Genomic DNA, 14,538 nt, shown 5'->3' on the forward strand with positions numbered 1-14,538 from the left:
CCAAGGTTTAAGATCCTGTGACAAAAATGCCTCAATAATCACAAAAATATAGTACTACTATTTAATATCTATTTTGTTCTATATATTCCAGGATCATTTTCTCTTACATTTTTCAATATGATATTGGAGTAATTATAATTATCTGATGCGCGATTTAATTAATATTGGAACTTTTGAGAGGCAGTATTTATCTTAATTCACGTTTGACTGAATACTGGGTTGAAAGTTAATAGTATCTAATTTAATTCATAACGTATATTCCTTTGTGGCTGCAATCTCAATACTCGTCACCTTTCCTCCACGTACATATGAAAATAAGTTAGACGTATTGATTTGTAAACTTTCTTTAACGTACCCTCAACATGTAGACACAAACTTTTCTACTGTTTCATTCAGAGCTACGAAAAATGAGTTATATTAGTGATGATAAAATAAAAATTATTTTGTAGATAAAATATACCTACAAAAACTATGTAAAATAGTACTCCAACCTGGGGGTGGAGGGAGGAAGGCCAAGGGCCCTTCAGCGGAAAATTAAACTGTTTATACATGGTTAAAATTATTTTATGTATATATGGTAGACGTTGAACCCCCTTTGACTTCTTCGTGTATGTATTTTTTCATATTTTGAACTCTCTTAATGAAAATCCTGGCGCTGCCACTGCTCCAACCGTTTGAAATCATGCGAAGGAATTCGGAGTACGGGAGTTAAAACATCTACTTCGTGATGAGAATTCAAGCATAGATCCTTCAAGATTTTTAAAATAAAATTTCCTTCAAGATTTTTAAAATAAAATTTACACAGATCCTTCAATATTGATTCATCAACTTACTTTAATGTATCCTCACCTTAAGACGCAAACTCATGTACTGTTTGGCTTGCCTAAGCACTAACGAAGTACGAACTTAATTTACGTGTTATATCAATTATATAAATGAAAATGTTAAAAATGATTAAAAAGTAAATTTGATAGATAAAATACAATTACAAAGTTAGATAGAATGTACTTTCTCTGTCACAATTTATATGAAGGGTCAAAACATCTAATTGTTTATGTGAATTTGTTGAGTTCTCACATTTGTGGAACTTTGGTCATCTTATATGGTTTTGAGCAATTTTCATCTCATAAGCTAACTTTTGGTGTTAAGTTAAACCAAGATTCAATTTTTATCTTGGTATGAGAGCCAGACTAAACTTAAATTACATAATTTACTCGATAGTAGACCTCCTTTTTATGTTTTTTGATGCTCCAAATATTCAGTTATTGACGTGCCGAGAGGAGGGGGTGAGGATGAGTGTTGAGTTCACACATTGGTAGGGATGTGGTACTTTGATCTCCTTATATGATTTTGAGCAATCCTCGCCTCATGAGTTAGTTTTCTTTGGTAAAAACTTATAAGCATTCGGTGTTTATATAAAATCACTTTGCTTTTTCATGATTAGTAATAAATTATGTAATTATGCACAATAATTAATCATTATTAAGTGATATAAAGTATGCAGAAGACACATGTCATATTATCATGGTTTGGTTTAACATTGGGTGCGAGTGAAAAAATTCGTTTTCGGAGTAAGTTAGACCCAAGGTTCATTTCTTATATATTATGAGCATAGATTCTTCAATATTTAAAAATAAAATTTACATAATTAAAAATTACATGAAAAATACTTCTTCAATATTTAAAAATAAAATTTACTTTTAAAATTAAAAATTACATGAAAAATAATCACATAAAGTGAATTTATTTCCAAATAATCATTCATTTTGGCACGGACTAAAAAGGAAATAGGTTCATATAAATTGAAACAGAGGGAGTACATGTTAAAATAATTACTACTCCCTCCGTTCCAATTTAAGTGTCTTGCTTTCCTTTTTTATATGTCCCAAAAAGAATGTTTCTTTCTATATTTAGTAAGTTGACAATTCAAACATCTTACATGGTAATTTTATAACCACAAGATTAAAAAAATATTTTAATACATTATACACATCTTTAATGTAGGACCATAAGATTTAAAATTCCGTCTTTATTTCTTAAACTTCGTGTCTAATTAAATTAAGACATTTAAATTGGAACGGAGGAAGTAATATTTTTAAAAAAGAAGTATAAGAAAGTCGTAGCCAAAGAAAATGATTGGCTTATGAGATAGTAACACTTTCACATGAGTTGAGACAGAAAAGAGCATTGCTAGTGCAATCAAACATTTTAATACTACCTCTGTTCTAATTTAAGTGTCTTATTTTTTTTTTTTTTTTTGATCTGTTTAAAAAAGGGTATTTCTTTTGAAAATTTAATGGGTTAACAATTCAAACATCTTATCAGACAAGTTTCAAAACATATTTTTAGGACCACAAGATTCAAAAATCTCTTTTTATTTCTTAAACTTTGTGCCTAGTCAAATTAAAATATTTAAATTGCTAAGGAGGGAGTATAAAAATGCTATGTATAAATTAAACCCGCGAGCATTAAACAACAATCTTATTTGATTAGTAGCCTGTTTGGCCAAGCTTCTAAAATCAGCTTATTTTCAAAAGTATTTTTTTCAAAGGTGCTTATAAAAAATGTACTTTTGGAGATAAGGCAGCTTGTGTTTAGCCAATTAATTTAAAAAGCACTTTTGAGGAGCAATTTGTGTTTGGCCAAGCTTTTAAAAAGTATTTTTGAGCAGAAACTCTTTTTTAGCTTCTGAAAAACTGCTTCTGCTACTTCTGAAAGCACTTATTTTCTCCTAAAAACTTAGCCAAACACCTCACTTTTTAAAATAAGCACTTATTAGAAAAAATAAGTACTTTTAAGGGGTCGTTTGGTACGAAGATAAAATTATCCCAGGATTATAATCTTGGGATTAATTTATCCCATCTCTTGGGACTAATTTATCGATAAAATAATACCAGTATTAATGAGATAAGATGGGATATTCCATCTTTAAGTTTGGGATGCACTTTATACTTTATTTAATACAAGGTATAATTTATACCTTCCACTAAATATGATATAAAATTAATCCCACAATTAATGCTAGGTATCCTAGCTAATACCATATACCAAAAGACCCATTAGAGAAAAATAAGTTTGGGCCAAACAGGTACTAGTGGAATACAGATTCCTTATAAAATAATAAAGAATTTAACCATCGCAGTAACATCTTACTAATATCCAAAACTGCCAGCTTTGCATGCAATCACTCTATCAAATCTCTCTCTGACACACACACACACAGAGAGCAGCATAACAACTAGCAAGAGATGGAGATGAAGAACCTTTGAGAGTGAGTTGGATTTTTTTTTTTTGTTTGTTTGCTTTGTAAAGTAAGTTTTCTGTAGCAGCAATGACTGCAAAAATACAAAAAACCAAAACAAACTCTTATTCTTTGTAACAGCCACAAATTATCCTTTTTTCTCTCTCCTTTTCCTTTTCAAGAGTTGGGTTTTAGTCACTTTCTTCAAACATTGTATTTTCTCAACTCTTTTACTGAATAGAAGAAAAAAAAAAGAATCTTTCTTTAATTCAGTAAACTTAGTTTTTGGGAGAATTAAGTTACTGTTATTACTAATCATGAAAGGGTTGAAGTTACCAAATTGGTTTGCTTTCTTCTGTGGCTGATATTGATTGAGTTGACCCCACTTGAGAATTTTGATTACATTTAAGAATACAAGTTAGTAATTAAAAAGAAAGAAAAAAATCAAATCTTTATTGGATATATACACTGTGTTCTTGAACTGTTTCATTTCCAATTTTGGCTTTAGGTGATTTTTGGCCTGAAAGAAACAGTAGTTCTTGGAATTTATTTGAGAGATGGCTTCAGTGATGGAAATTGATGAAGAAAATAATAATGAAAATAAAGGAGGGATGTGGGATTTAGAGCAAAAACTTGATCAGCCTATGGATGAGGAAGCTGGAAGGCTAAGAAATATGTATAGAGAAAAGGTAAGTTTGTACCTTTCTTTTTTCTGTGCATGAATTGATTCATCAGAAATGTCAAAGATACTTTTCTTTTTCTTTTTCTTTTTCTTTTTTGTTTGGACCATTTATTTATGTTTTCTTTACTTCTTTAGTGTTTCTTTTTCCTTTTTTCTTTTTCTTTTAGAGGGGTCAAAGCACTGCTGGATTAATTTGATTAATTGAACTTTAGATGTTAGTACTCAATAAGCTTTTGGATGGTTTGTTACATACTTGATTTTAATGCATGAATAATTTGCAGTCTCATAAAATATGTATGTAAAGAATTACATGAATTAGTTTATCTGTACTAGATGATTGGGTAGCTATTCTATTATACCTAGAGGAGATTTTAGATTGATAACAAATATCTGTGTGTGTGTCTGACAGTGGTGGTGGTGTTGGTGTTGGTTCACAAATACAATGTATGCATATGTAGTTAGGGGTCGTTTGGTTGCTGGTTAGAGTTATGCAGATATTAGTAATGAAGGGATTGGTTATGCAGGGTTTAGTTATTCATGTATTAATTATTCCATCTTCTATCTTGCATCAAATAATACATAAATTCCCTCATAACTTATGCATGTATTAGTTATGCGAGATTGTAAGTAGGTAACAAACACCGTACTTGATGTATTGAATTTTATACATAGCAACTAAAATGCTACCAAACGTGATATTAGTTATGCTGGTTTTAATACATGACTAGTTCACCTCTTAACCAGCAACCAAATGACCCCTCAGTCATGTATGCACTTGTTTAATTCATCTTTATGAACGCAATAGCCATGAATGATCAAAAGCAGATAATTGATATTGTACATCATCTGCAAACTTCATACTTGCATTTCTTCGAATGTGGTTATGAACCGGTGCTTGTTTGTAATTCCGTTGATCACAAAAATGAGTGACTTATGAACCATTTTAGTTCTGCTCATTGTTTAGCGAGTTGTCTGATTCACTTGTCTTAATTCAGAAATTCTCGACATTGTTGTTATTGCGGCTTGCTTATCAGAGTCTTGGAGTGGTGTATGGAGACCTTGGAACATCTCCCTTGTATGTCTACAATAATACATTTCCCCATGGAATCGAGGATACAGAAGATGTCATTGGAGCACTCTCATTAATTATATACTCTCTTACGCTTATCCCTCTCCTCAAGTATGTTTTCATAGTATGTAGAGCAAACGACAATGGCCAAGGTAAGCTGATTTTGCACTAAAAGTAAATCATCTGATAAATATATTGATACCTCATACCTCTGCATGCATGTCCTATAAAATTCTCCTTCGGGCAATTTAGTTTATGTGATTTGTTTAACAAAGCAATCCAAATATGGTTTTAAAATTTGTTTTGACAAGCAAAATGGTCATTTCTCCTTAAGTAAGTTTGGTGATGGTGATGCTTCTCAGTTCCCACTCCTTTTCTTTTTAGTATCCATTGTAAGTAATGTTTCCATACTCTTCCTCTCCCCATTCATTTTCATGTCACCTAAGTTGGTATATGACAACAATCCACCTGTACTTACCTTCAGAAAGACTCCATTTTTTGCTTCACATAGATAGAATTAAGTGGAAAGAACTTCAAGAATGCTAGAGCATGACTGATATTCTCATTCGAGCATGACTGATATTCTCATTCCCATCGCTTAAGTTTTCTGAATCTACAATAAATTTATACAGAAGTGGATGAGTTTTATACTATTTTGAGTAAATAGAAAGTTAATCAACAAAAAAGAAGACTTCTGATCTTGTTAGAGATTATACCCTGCAGAAACACACCACATTCCAGGCACGCATTCTAACCTTGTGCACCATACCACTACCAGCAACAGCATAGTATCTGTCCATCCTTCTTGTCACCATAATCACAATATTTAATAGTTTAGACTCATTAGCAAAGATGTGGAAACACAGTGTTCCCCAAACCGCTCGAACAGTTTCTTGCCATCTGCCTCAATGCGACGAACAATATAAAGACAACTTAGTATGAGTCTTAGCCACTCAATACTACTTACATGCAACCCTGAAATTTCATCTCACGCCTCTCAAAATAAGGCACCATTGCTGAATTCTAAGGAGGTATAATAAGATTCATAACAAGAAATATGACACTTGATTATCTGTTCTAGAACTGTAATTAATAAAGTGGGTTAGCTATTGTTAACCTGGTACACCACAGCACATTTGTTCAGTCACTGCATCATTGAAGCATTCGAACTGCGCAATCGACAAATATCGATTTGTCGAGAAGGAAAAGGCTGTCTAGCATCCTGAAAGCAGTCTGCCCAATTCTTTTGTTTTAGTAACCAAGAAATGCCCGAGGCCAAGTTGTCACAATTCGAAACACCCTGGATAATGGGCCCGCTCCTCTACCTTTCTCCACTTAAATAGCATGCTTTTGTTTGTGGTAAAGCTCGTACTCGGGACGTGCGCCTAACCCACATATCACGCTCTGCGCTCTTACCGCTAGACCAAGCTTAGTCTAATTGGAGATATGAGCAGTCTATCCAGTTCTTTTGCCCTCAGCTTAGACTAATTGGAGATGTTTCATCACAAGGATTTGTCTCTTGAAGTCCTCTCAAATTAAAATGTTAAATGTGAACCGAATCTTCGAAAGTATGTGCCCTCTATTGCCACCATATGATACCTTAAAACAACAAAGAGTACAAGTAAGAATCCAACTATGTTGGGGTGCTAAGCAACCATGCCTCCTAGATTGCAATATGTAGTCTTTGGTCTGCCTATCATTATCCATTAGGCTGACGCTAATCCTCCATTATACAAGAGAACCCGTGCTGATACTGGATGGTCCATCAATAAGCTATTAAGCTATAAGTAGCTCATATTGCTATAAGGACAGAGTGGAACAATATGAAATAAGACAAAAGAGAGTTTATCTTTCATCAACATTAATGCCTTTGCTTAATATTTTCTAGCTTGACAAAAATATGGGACTTGGATTGTTAATTTGATTATACTCAAAAATAACCTTCTCATGTGTTTGTTTAGTAGATAGGAATGCTTTGCTGAATATTAATGCTATTTGTATGCATTGTTTTGTTTAGAAATTGTGGCTAGTTGTTTGCTGCAGTAAACCAATTCTCTAATTTGACAATATAGGCTTCACAAAGTAAAATTGAGCTTCATTTTCAAATCAAATGATAAGACTTTGTATGTGTTCATCAGATTTTGTCACATTTGGTTAAGGTAGTTACTGTCCATTTCTCTATGTTTTGATGAATTCCTCATTGTTGTGTAACTATAGTGAAACAAGAGATACATTTCTGATAATTACTTGGTATCTTATCAGTTATCTAATTGTAGCTGCTCTCTGCCAGAATCATCAGCTACACGTTCCTAATGCAAGAACTAGATAAATTAAAGAAGCACCGATATAAGTATTTTATGATGCACTAGGGTGGAAGAACTGAATTTACCATTTTCAGGTGGGACTTTTGCTCTTTATTCATTACTCTGTCGACATGCTAAGATAAATACAATTCCGAACCAACACCGAACTGATGAGGAGCTGACAACTTATAGCCGTACAACATTCCATGAGCATTCATTTGCTGCGAAAACAAAAAGATGGTTGGAGGCATATCCATTCAGGAAGAATGCACTTCTTATCCTTGTAGTTGTTGGCACCTGCATGGTAATCGGTGATGGAATTCTCACTCCTGCCATATCAGGTACACTAGTTTGAAGTTCATCTTATACTTGTCAGCTGTTACTGACTAAGTTGAAGTTCTTCATTAATTATCAAGTGAAAAACTCTACCTGATAACATTTCTCTTAGAAAACAATCTTATTAGCTGGTGTTAGATAAAAATCGATGATTAGAAACGACAATTGAATACATTTCTAGTAAGATTTTGTTTACTACCTGCTGATAGTTTTATTGTTGTTAGATGTTGAGTTCTCCCACATCAGTGGGTAAGTGGTCCTTGGTCTCCTTATATGGCTTGGGAAATCCTTCTCCCTTTGAGCTAGCTTTTGGGGTTGAGTTAGGCCCAAGATCCATTATTTACATTAGATTATATTGTTGACTATTTCTTAATCTTGCATTTTAATGATTAACAAAAAGTACTTTAGTTGCACTCGATAGAACCCACTATTGCTAGCGTTGTACGTTTCCAGTAGCTATTCCCTTGTACATCCAAAGGTTCCAGTAGCTATTCCCTTGTACATCCAAACTCACCATTTGATGATGAAAATGCCATTTAAGTTGCCAAGAATCTAAATTATATGCTTCCCGATATCCATTTGTTTCCTCAAGCTTTTTTGAAATAGAATTTACATATTCAGAAAGTACATATATTGACAATTTAAATATTTAGACATATTCTTTAAAAAAAATTCCTCCATCTCAATTATGTGACGATCTTTGACTGGACAAGGAGTTTATGAGAGAAGAAAGATTTTTGAAACTTGCGGTCTTAAACATTCCATGAGATTTCTGTGGCAGTTCAAGCATGCCATTAAGGGTAAAATATGAAGTTTAAAGTTAAATTGTTTCCATATAAATATGACATTCTTGCAATAGTGCCAATAAAATGGAACAGAGGGAGCAATAATTAAAGAAACAATTGTTTAATTCTCTAAATAGTGATAGTGTCATATGAAGCGGGACAAAGAGGCTATATACGTTTGTTGTTGCTTCTCCGGAAAAGCTTACTTTGAAGTTGTTAGTAGTACAAAATCCAAAGTTAAAAGGAGGGCTTCTCGTGGGAAGTGATTCTTGCTAGCACGGATGCTGAGGGCATGATAGGTTTTGAGGCATGTTGTGACCTAATGGGGGGCAGGAGTGTGGACGGATATAATGATATGGATTCAAGGACTTCTCAACTCATCAGGTCCACAGTTGGTAATTATAAGCATATCTCATTCTGGCTCGATGTATTTTTGGGAGAGGGGGAGGTAAACCTTGAAGGAAGAGTTCCAAGCTTATTTTCTATCATGGTCAATAAGCATGTCACAGTAGCCGAAACACTCAGAAAGAACAATAGACCAAAGTGTCCTGGGAAGTATCTTTGAGAAGACCCATCTCGGATTAGGAATGAGACGAGTTCAAGAGTCTCCTAACAAAGATCTATGGCCATCAGAGTTCATAGAATATGATAAAATGATGTTGAAAGGGGTAAACTATAGATGCTTTCGCAATAGAGGGAAGGAGGTTCGGATGGAAGTCAGTGTAGAAGAAGAAAGCATCTAAGATAGTGATGATTTTCTCATGGTATCGACATGAAATGCATTCTCTCTTTGTTCCAGATGTTACTTTTGTGGTGAAGAGGGCCAGACGGTCATCTATTTTTACAATTTAGGATCACAATGCAGCTTTGGAGGATCTTTGTTAATCTTAGGGGCATTGTTTGGCTAATGCCAAATAGGATTACTAATCTACTCCATAGTTGGGAGGAGGCAAGAATAGGAGCCTCAGACAGAGATAGATGGAGGATTGTCCCAGCTTGCATTTGGTGGACAATATGGAAAGAGAGAAATTCAAGGTGCTTTGAAGACAGTAGTAGTGATGTAGAAAAGACCAAGCTGAATAGCATTAAACTATTTTGTTTTTGGTGAGCAGATTTACCCAGAGGAGACTCCATAATTGAAATCCTAGGCTCTTGTTAGATTTTCAGATTTTGGATCAGTTTTCTCACTTTTGCTGTAAATATGGCTTCAGTGCAAGCTATGCCCTGATTTAGGCCCCGTTTGTCCATAGATACCAAAAAAAAAATTCACTTTTTTTTGGAATTTTGGAGTTGGAGTTGTGTTTGGCCATAGTTTTTGAAATTGTAGTTTTTGGTGAAATGTAGTTGTAAAAAAGTGAAAAAAAATTGAAAAACAAGTTTTTTGAGTTTTTGGTATTCCGGAAGTTGTATTCGGAATTCTCATGGCCAAACGCTGATTCCGGGAAAAAGTGAAAAAAAATTCCGGAATAAAGTGAATAATTCTTATGACCAAACGGGGGCTTAGTCAATACACACCAATGTTACATTTTCAAAAAAAAAAAAAAAAAGAGGATTTTTTTATTTTAATAGGTAATTTCTTAACAGCAGATTACTAAGAGGAGATGATGTATGTTGAGTTGGTGTTGCATGTGTTAGTCACGTGGGAAAGACATGGACCACCTAGTACTGCATTGTAATTTTATTGCAGTTTATGGGCCTTACTATACTTTTATTTAATATAGCTTAGGCTACCTCTTAAACAGTGGGGAAATGCTAAGGCAAGTTCGAGGATTAGAAATAAAAGCAGCCTTTTTTGTGTGTATTTTAAGATTTTTTACTTCATTTGTGTTTGGTGTAATGGAAAAATTCCTTTTTTTGTCGAACTAGTTGGATGGCATTTTGGAACTTCATGTCATGACTTTGTATGGGATGACACTTGTGTAGGTGTAATAATCAACTAAAATATTTTTTATTTATCAAAGAAAAGTATACTTCTATTTTGCAACAAAATATTTATGCAGAATATATTTCTCAGTTCTTTCAGCTTCTGGTGGGATCAAGGTGGACCATCCGAAGATGAGTAATGGTACTACACTACCTTCCAAATACCTTTCTTTAGTGTCCTTGTTGATTTTGCTTACTTGCATTTCTTTAAGTTATTCATGACACTCTCACAAAGAAATTCATTTTTATGCTCGTTGCAGATGTAGTCGTCGTTGTTGCTGTCATTATATTAGTTGGTTTGTTTAGCTTACAGCATTATGGCACAGACAGAGTGGGTTGGCTGTTTGCTCCAATTGTGCTGCTTTGGTTTCTTTTAGTAGGAGGTATTGGTATCTTTAACATCTGGAAATATGATAGCTCTGTTCTGCGGGCTTTTTCTCCTGTTTACATATATCGGTATTTTAGAAGGGGAAAAAGAGATGGTTGGACATCGCTGGGAGGGATCATGCTCAGCATTACAGGTTTTTTTCCTCTTTCCCCATTTCCCTCTTTTCAAACATCTTTTATATGTGTTATTTGTCAATAGCTTATTAGAGCGCAAAGACATGTGCTCCTACTTATAATTGCTTGGCTGGCAATTTCAGGAACGGAGGCACTTTTTGCTGATCTTGCTCATTTTCCACTGTCAGCGATACGGCTTGCTTTCACGGTTATTGTTTTCCCTTGCCTTCTTTTAGCTTATTCTGGACAAGCAGCATACCTCATGCAAAATAAGGATCACGTTGTTGATGCATTCTATCGATCTATTCCAGGTATTTCTTGCTCTCGAACGTTGATAATGTCAAAAGTGATTGTTTTTCCTTTTCAATCATGATAAAATAGATTAACATTGTGTTGACCCAAAAAGTCGTAATATCGATAGAGCTCTGGTCTCTGAGAGCTGTGAGTGCAGATTGTAGTATCTTTTGCACAGTGCACATTCAGTAGACATTAAAATAGCCTGTTACAACTTTATCTAATCATCGAGTTAGAGAACATATTCATTGGAGAGGAAATATAAGAGAAACAAAATGTGGGGTTGTCACGAGCAAGGTTGAGGCAGAAGAATGGTGATAGAGGAGAATCTGAAACTTTTTTTTTCCTATAGGGACTCATCCAATTTCTTTTTAAATGATCTTTTACAAATATAGAATTCTTAAATTATGCACCAGTTACCTATTAAAGCTAAAAAGCGAACCTTCTCCTGTAATGGAAAATTAAGAGAGGGAGTCTCAAGCTGTGCCTTGGGCCCAAAATTTATGGCTTATTGAAGGAACTATAGAGATTCCTTAGTGCCTTGTTCCTTGAGAGTGGGCTTCTGATGATTGGTATTATGAGTTAGATAATGACCCTTATAGGTATGTTAATTGAGTCAACGGATTTGAACATCCCATTTTTTTCTTTCTAGTGATTATCAGACACAGATGATTTTTTTTTCCATGTAACAAGACTTGAATACTATGAGTGAGGCTCGTCCACCGTTCTCCTATTTATTGTTACTAACTTAACAAGCTCTAAGGATTCATTTTTCATGCGTTAGCTAGGACAGGATCTTTGAATATGGGGCGGTGGTTGTGGCTCGGAAACATGTTCATAAATTCCTAAATAAGCTGATCATGTATCTCTGATATTGTTTGATCATTTACTATGTTAATAGTACAAACTGAGCCTCTTTCTATTTACACACAAGTGTAACAAGTACTGATCAGATTATACATCATGTTATAGTGTACAATCTCTATAACATATTACCATTTCAGCCCTCCTTTGAAGAAAAAATAGGGAAACAAAGTAGATAAAGATATGGTAGTAGACTGGTAGTAAAAGGTGACATCAATTACTAAATATAGAAGTTATAATGTAGCTGACAAAAACTCATCTTTTTTCGTGATGCAGAAAGCATATACTGGCCAGTTTTTGTCATTGCAACTTTAGCTGCTATTGTTGCAAGTCAGGCGACTATATCTGCAACTTTTTCGATAATCAAGCAAGCTCTAGCACTTGGCTGTTTCCCGAGAGTAAAGGTTGTGCATACATCAAAGAAGTTCTTAGGGCAGATATATATTCCTGATATAAATTGGATTCTTATGGTTCTTTGCATTGCCGTTACTGCTGGATTTCAAAACCAAAGCCAAATTGGCAACGCTTATGGTGAGTTTTGCCTTGCATCTAATATTTCTTGATTCCTTTGGCGTTTTAAACATGCAAAGACAGATTCAAGTCTTGATAAGATTAAATTCCTGAAGGGACACTGCTCGAGTTATAAATTTATTTCAGTTTGTTTGTCTTCATTTATGGTCCTTATTAATGGTTTATAACTATTTCCGGCAATAGAGTTACATGCACTCGAGCAGATGCATGTTGATAATCTATCTTTATGGTGGTACTTAATCAGGTCATTGTAGATCACTTAAAGTTCTCCTCCTTGGTGCTGTCGCTGACATGTATGCTGAAGTTTTATGTTTATAAAATGAAGTCTGGAGTTCAATAATTGAATCCCACATAATAGAGTTTAGTACTAGCATGAGTTAATCAGTCGTCTATGGTTTAAGGTTCTTTTGTTTTCATTTGCATTTCAATTTGGAGGAGAGAAAGATGAAGTCTGCCTAATGGTTCAACAATAAAATGAAAGCAGCACATCAGTTTAAAGTTGTCCCAACAAAATCAAACCAGAAGGCGTGTCTTCTTGTAATTGGTTTCTTCATTACTGTTGACAACATATGAGAGCCTCACTTGTTGACATGGCATTTCTTGAACAGGCACAGCAGTCGTGATAGTCATGCTGGTGACGACATTGCTAATGACTTTGATAATGTTACTAGTTTGGCACTGCCATTGGGCTGTTGTCCTTCTCTTCACTGTCTTATCTCTGGTGGTTGAATGTACCTACTTCTCTGCAGTACTTTTTAAGATTGACCAGGGTGGTTGGGTTCCACTTGTGATTGCTGCAGCTTTTCTTCTCATCATGTATGTATGGCATTATGGAACAGTGAAACGTTATGAATTTGAGATGCATAGCAAGGTATCTATGGGATGGATTCTTGGGCTTGGCCCCAGTTTAGGGCTGGTACGTGTGCCAGGAATAGGACTCGTGTACACCGAGCTAGCTAGTGGAGTGCCTCACATCTTTTCTCATTTCATTACCAACCTACCTGCTATACACTCAGTTGTGGTATTTGTCTGTGTGAAGTACCTTCCTGTTTACACAGTTCCAGAAGATGAAAGATTCCTTGTGAAACGAATAGGACCGAAGAATTTCCACATGTTCCGGTGTGTTGCAAGGTATGGTTACAAAGACCTACATAAGAAGGATGATGACTTTGAGAAAAAGCTTTTTGATAATCTCTTTATGTTTGTACGGCTGGATTCCATGATGGATGGCTGCTCAGACTCGGACGAGTACAGCTTATATGGACAGCAAACACAACAATCAAGAGATTATAATGGGAACTCATCTACTACAAATATTGAACTCAGTTACTCATCAATGGACTCGATAGCCCCTGTCAGATGTCATCCTCAGGGTAACAACACATTCACGTCATCAGGCCACGAGAGCAACCACACCGAAGTTGATGAATTGGAATTCTTAAATAGTTGTAGAGATGCTGGGGTTGTACACATACTTGGGAACACTGTAGTTAGAGCAAGAAGGGAATCCAGGTTTTATAAGAAACTTGCTATAGACTATATATATGCATTTCTTAGGAAAATATGCAGGGAAAATAGTGTTATCTTCAATGTACCTCATGAGAGCCTCTTGAATGTTGGACAGATCTTTTATGTGTAAATTATTTAGATGATCAATTCGAGATATTATGGACTTTGTTCAGATCTCACGCATCAAAGGATTATCGAATATGTATATAACTTTCTTGATGATATCTTCTTACAATGATCAATATGTTCAGGTGTGGTAGATTGTAATTCAACAGTGGAAGCTTGCTTCAAGTGGTTAAAGATTTTATTGTGTTTGAATAAGTGGACAAATAGAACCATTAGATTCTATATATAGTTGAATCCAACTTTTATTGTGCCAACTATTTTATTATTGCTTCTTCAAAGATGGATGCACAGAAGTATTTGTACAACTGGTTGCATTAAACGTAAACAAAATACGCCTTAAAAAAGTGAAATCCTAAAATATAATTGCCTCGATG

At 34.7% G+C, this 14,538-nt stretch overlaps 1 protein-coding gene across 1 annotated transcript; it reads left to right on the plus strand.

Annotated features, from left to right (window-relative positions):
• The first annotated feature begins 3,123 nt into the window (after window positions 1-3,123).
• On the plus strand, window positions 3,124-14,282 carry LOC132050163 (potassium transporter 11). The gene is made up of 9 exons (XM_059441255.1): window positions 3,124-3,271; window positions 3,750-3,930; window positions 4,919-5,144; window positions 7,391-7,636; window positions 10,431-10,481; window positions 10,600-10,860; window positions 10,984-11,151; window positions 12,275-12,529; window positions 13,138-14,282. The coding sequence occupies exons 2-9, from the start codon at window positions 3,799-3,801 to the stop codon at window positions 14,166-14,168; spliced, it is 2,370 nt and encodes a 789-aa protein (XP_059297238.1). The 5' UTR covers window positions 3,124-3,271; window positions 3,750-3,798; the 3' UTR covers window positions 14,169-14,282.
• Window positions 14,283-14,538: the final 256 nt, after the last annotated feature.

Source organism: Lycium ferocissimum, chromosome 3 (assembly GCF_029784015.1).
Source record: "Lycium ferocissimum isolate CSIRO_LF1 chromosome 3, AGI_CSIRO_Lferr_CH_V1, whole genome shotgun sequence".
In the NCBI taxonomy this organism is placed as follows: domain Eukaryota; kingdom Viridiplantae; phylum Streptophyta; class Magnoliopsida; order Solanales; family Solanaceae; genus Lycium; species Lycium ferocissimum.

What these genes read in the sequence shown, in the direction of transcription:
- LOC132050163 (XM_059441255.1), top strand. Translation starts at nt 3,799, where the DNA reads ATGGCTTCAGTGATGGAAATTGATGAAGAAAATAATAATGAAAATAAA. An exon ending in GAAATATGTATAGAGAAAAG is followed by an intron (nt 3,931 to 4,918) that starts GTAAGTTTGTAC and finishes GTCTTAATTCAG; the next exon opens with AAATTCTCGACATTGTTGTT. An exon ending in GATCATGCTCAGCATTACAG is followed by an intron (nt 10,861 to 10,983) that starts GTTTTTTTCCTC and finishes TGGCAATTTCAG; the next exon opens with GAACGGAGGCACTTTTTGCT.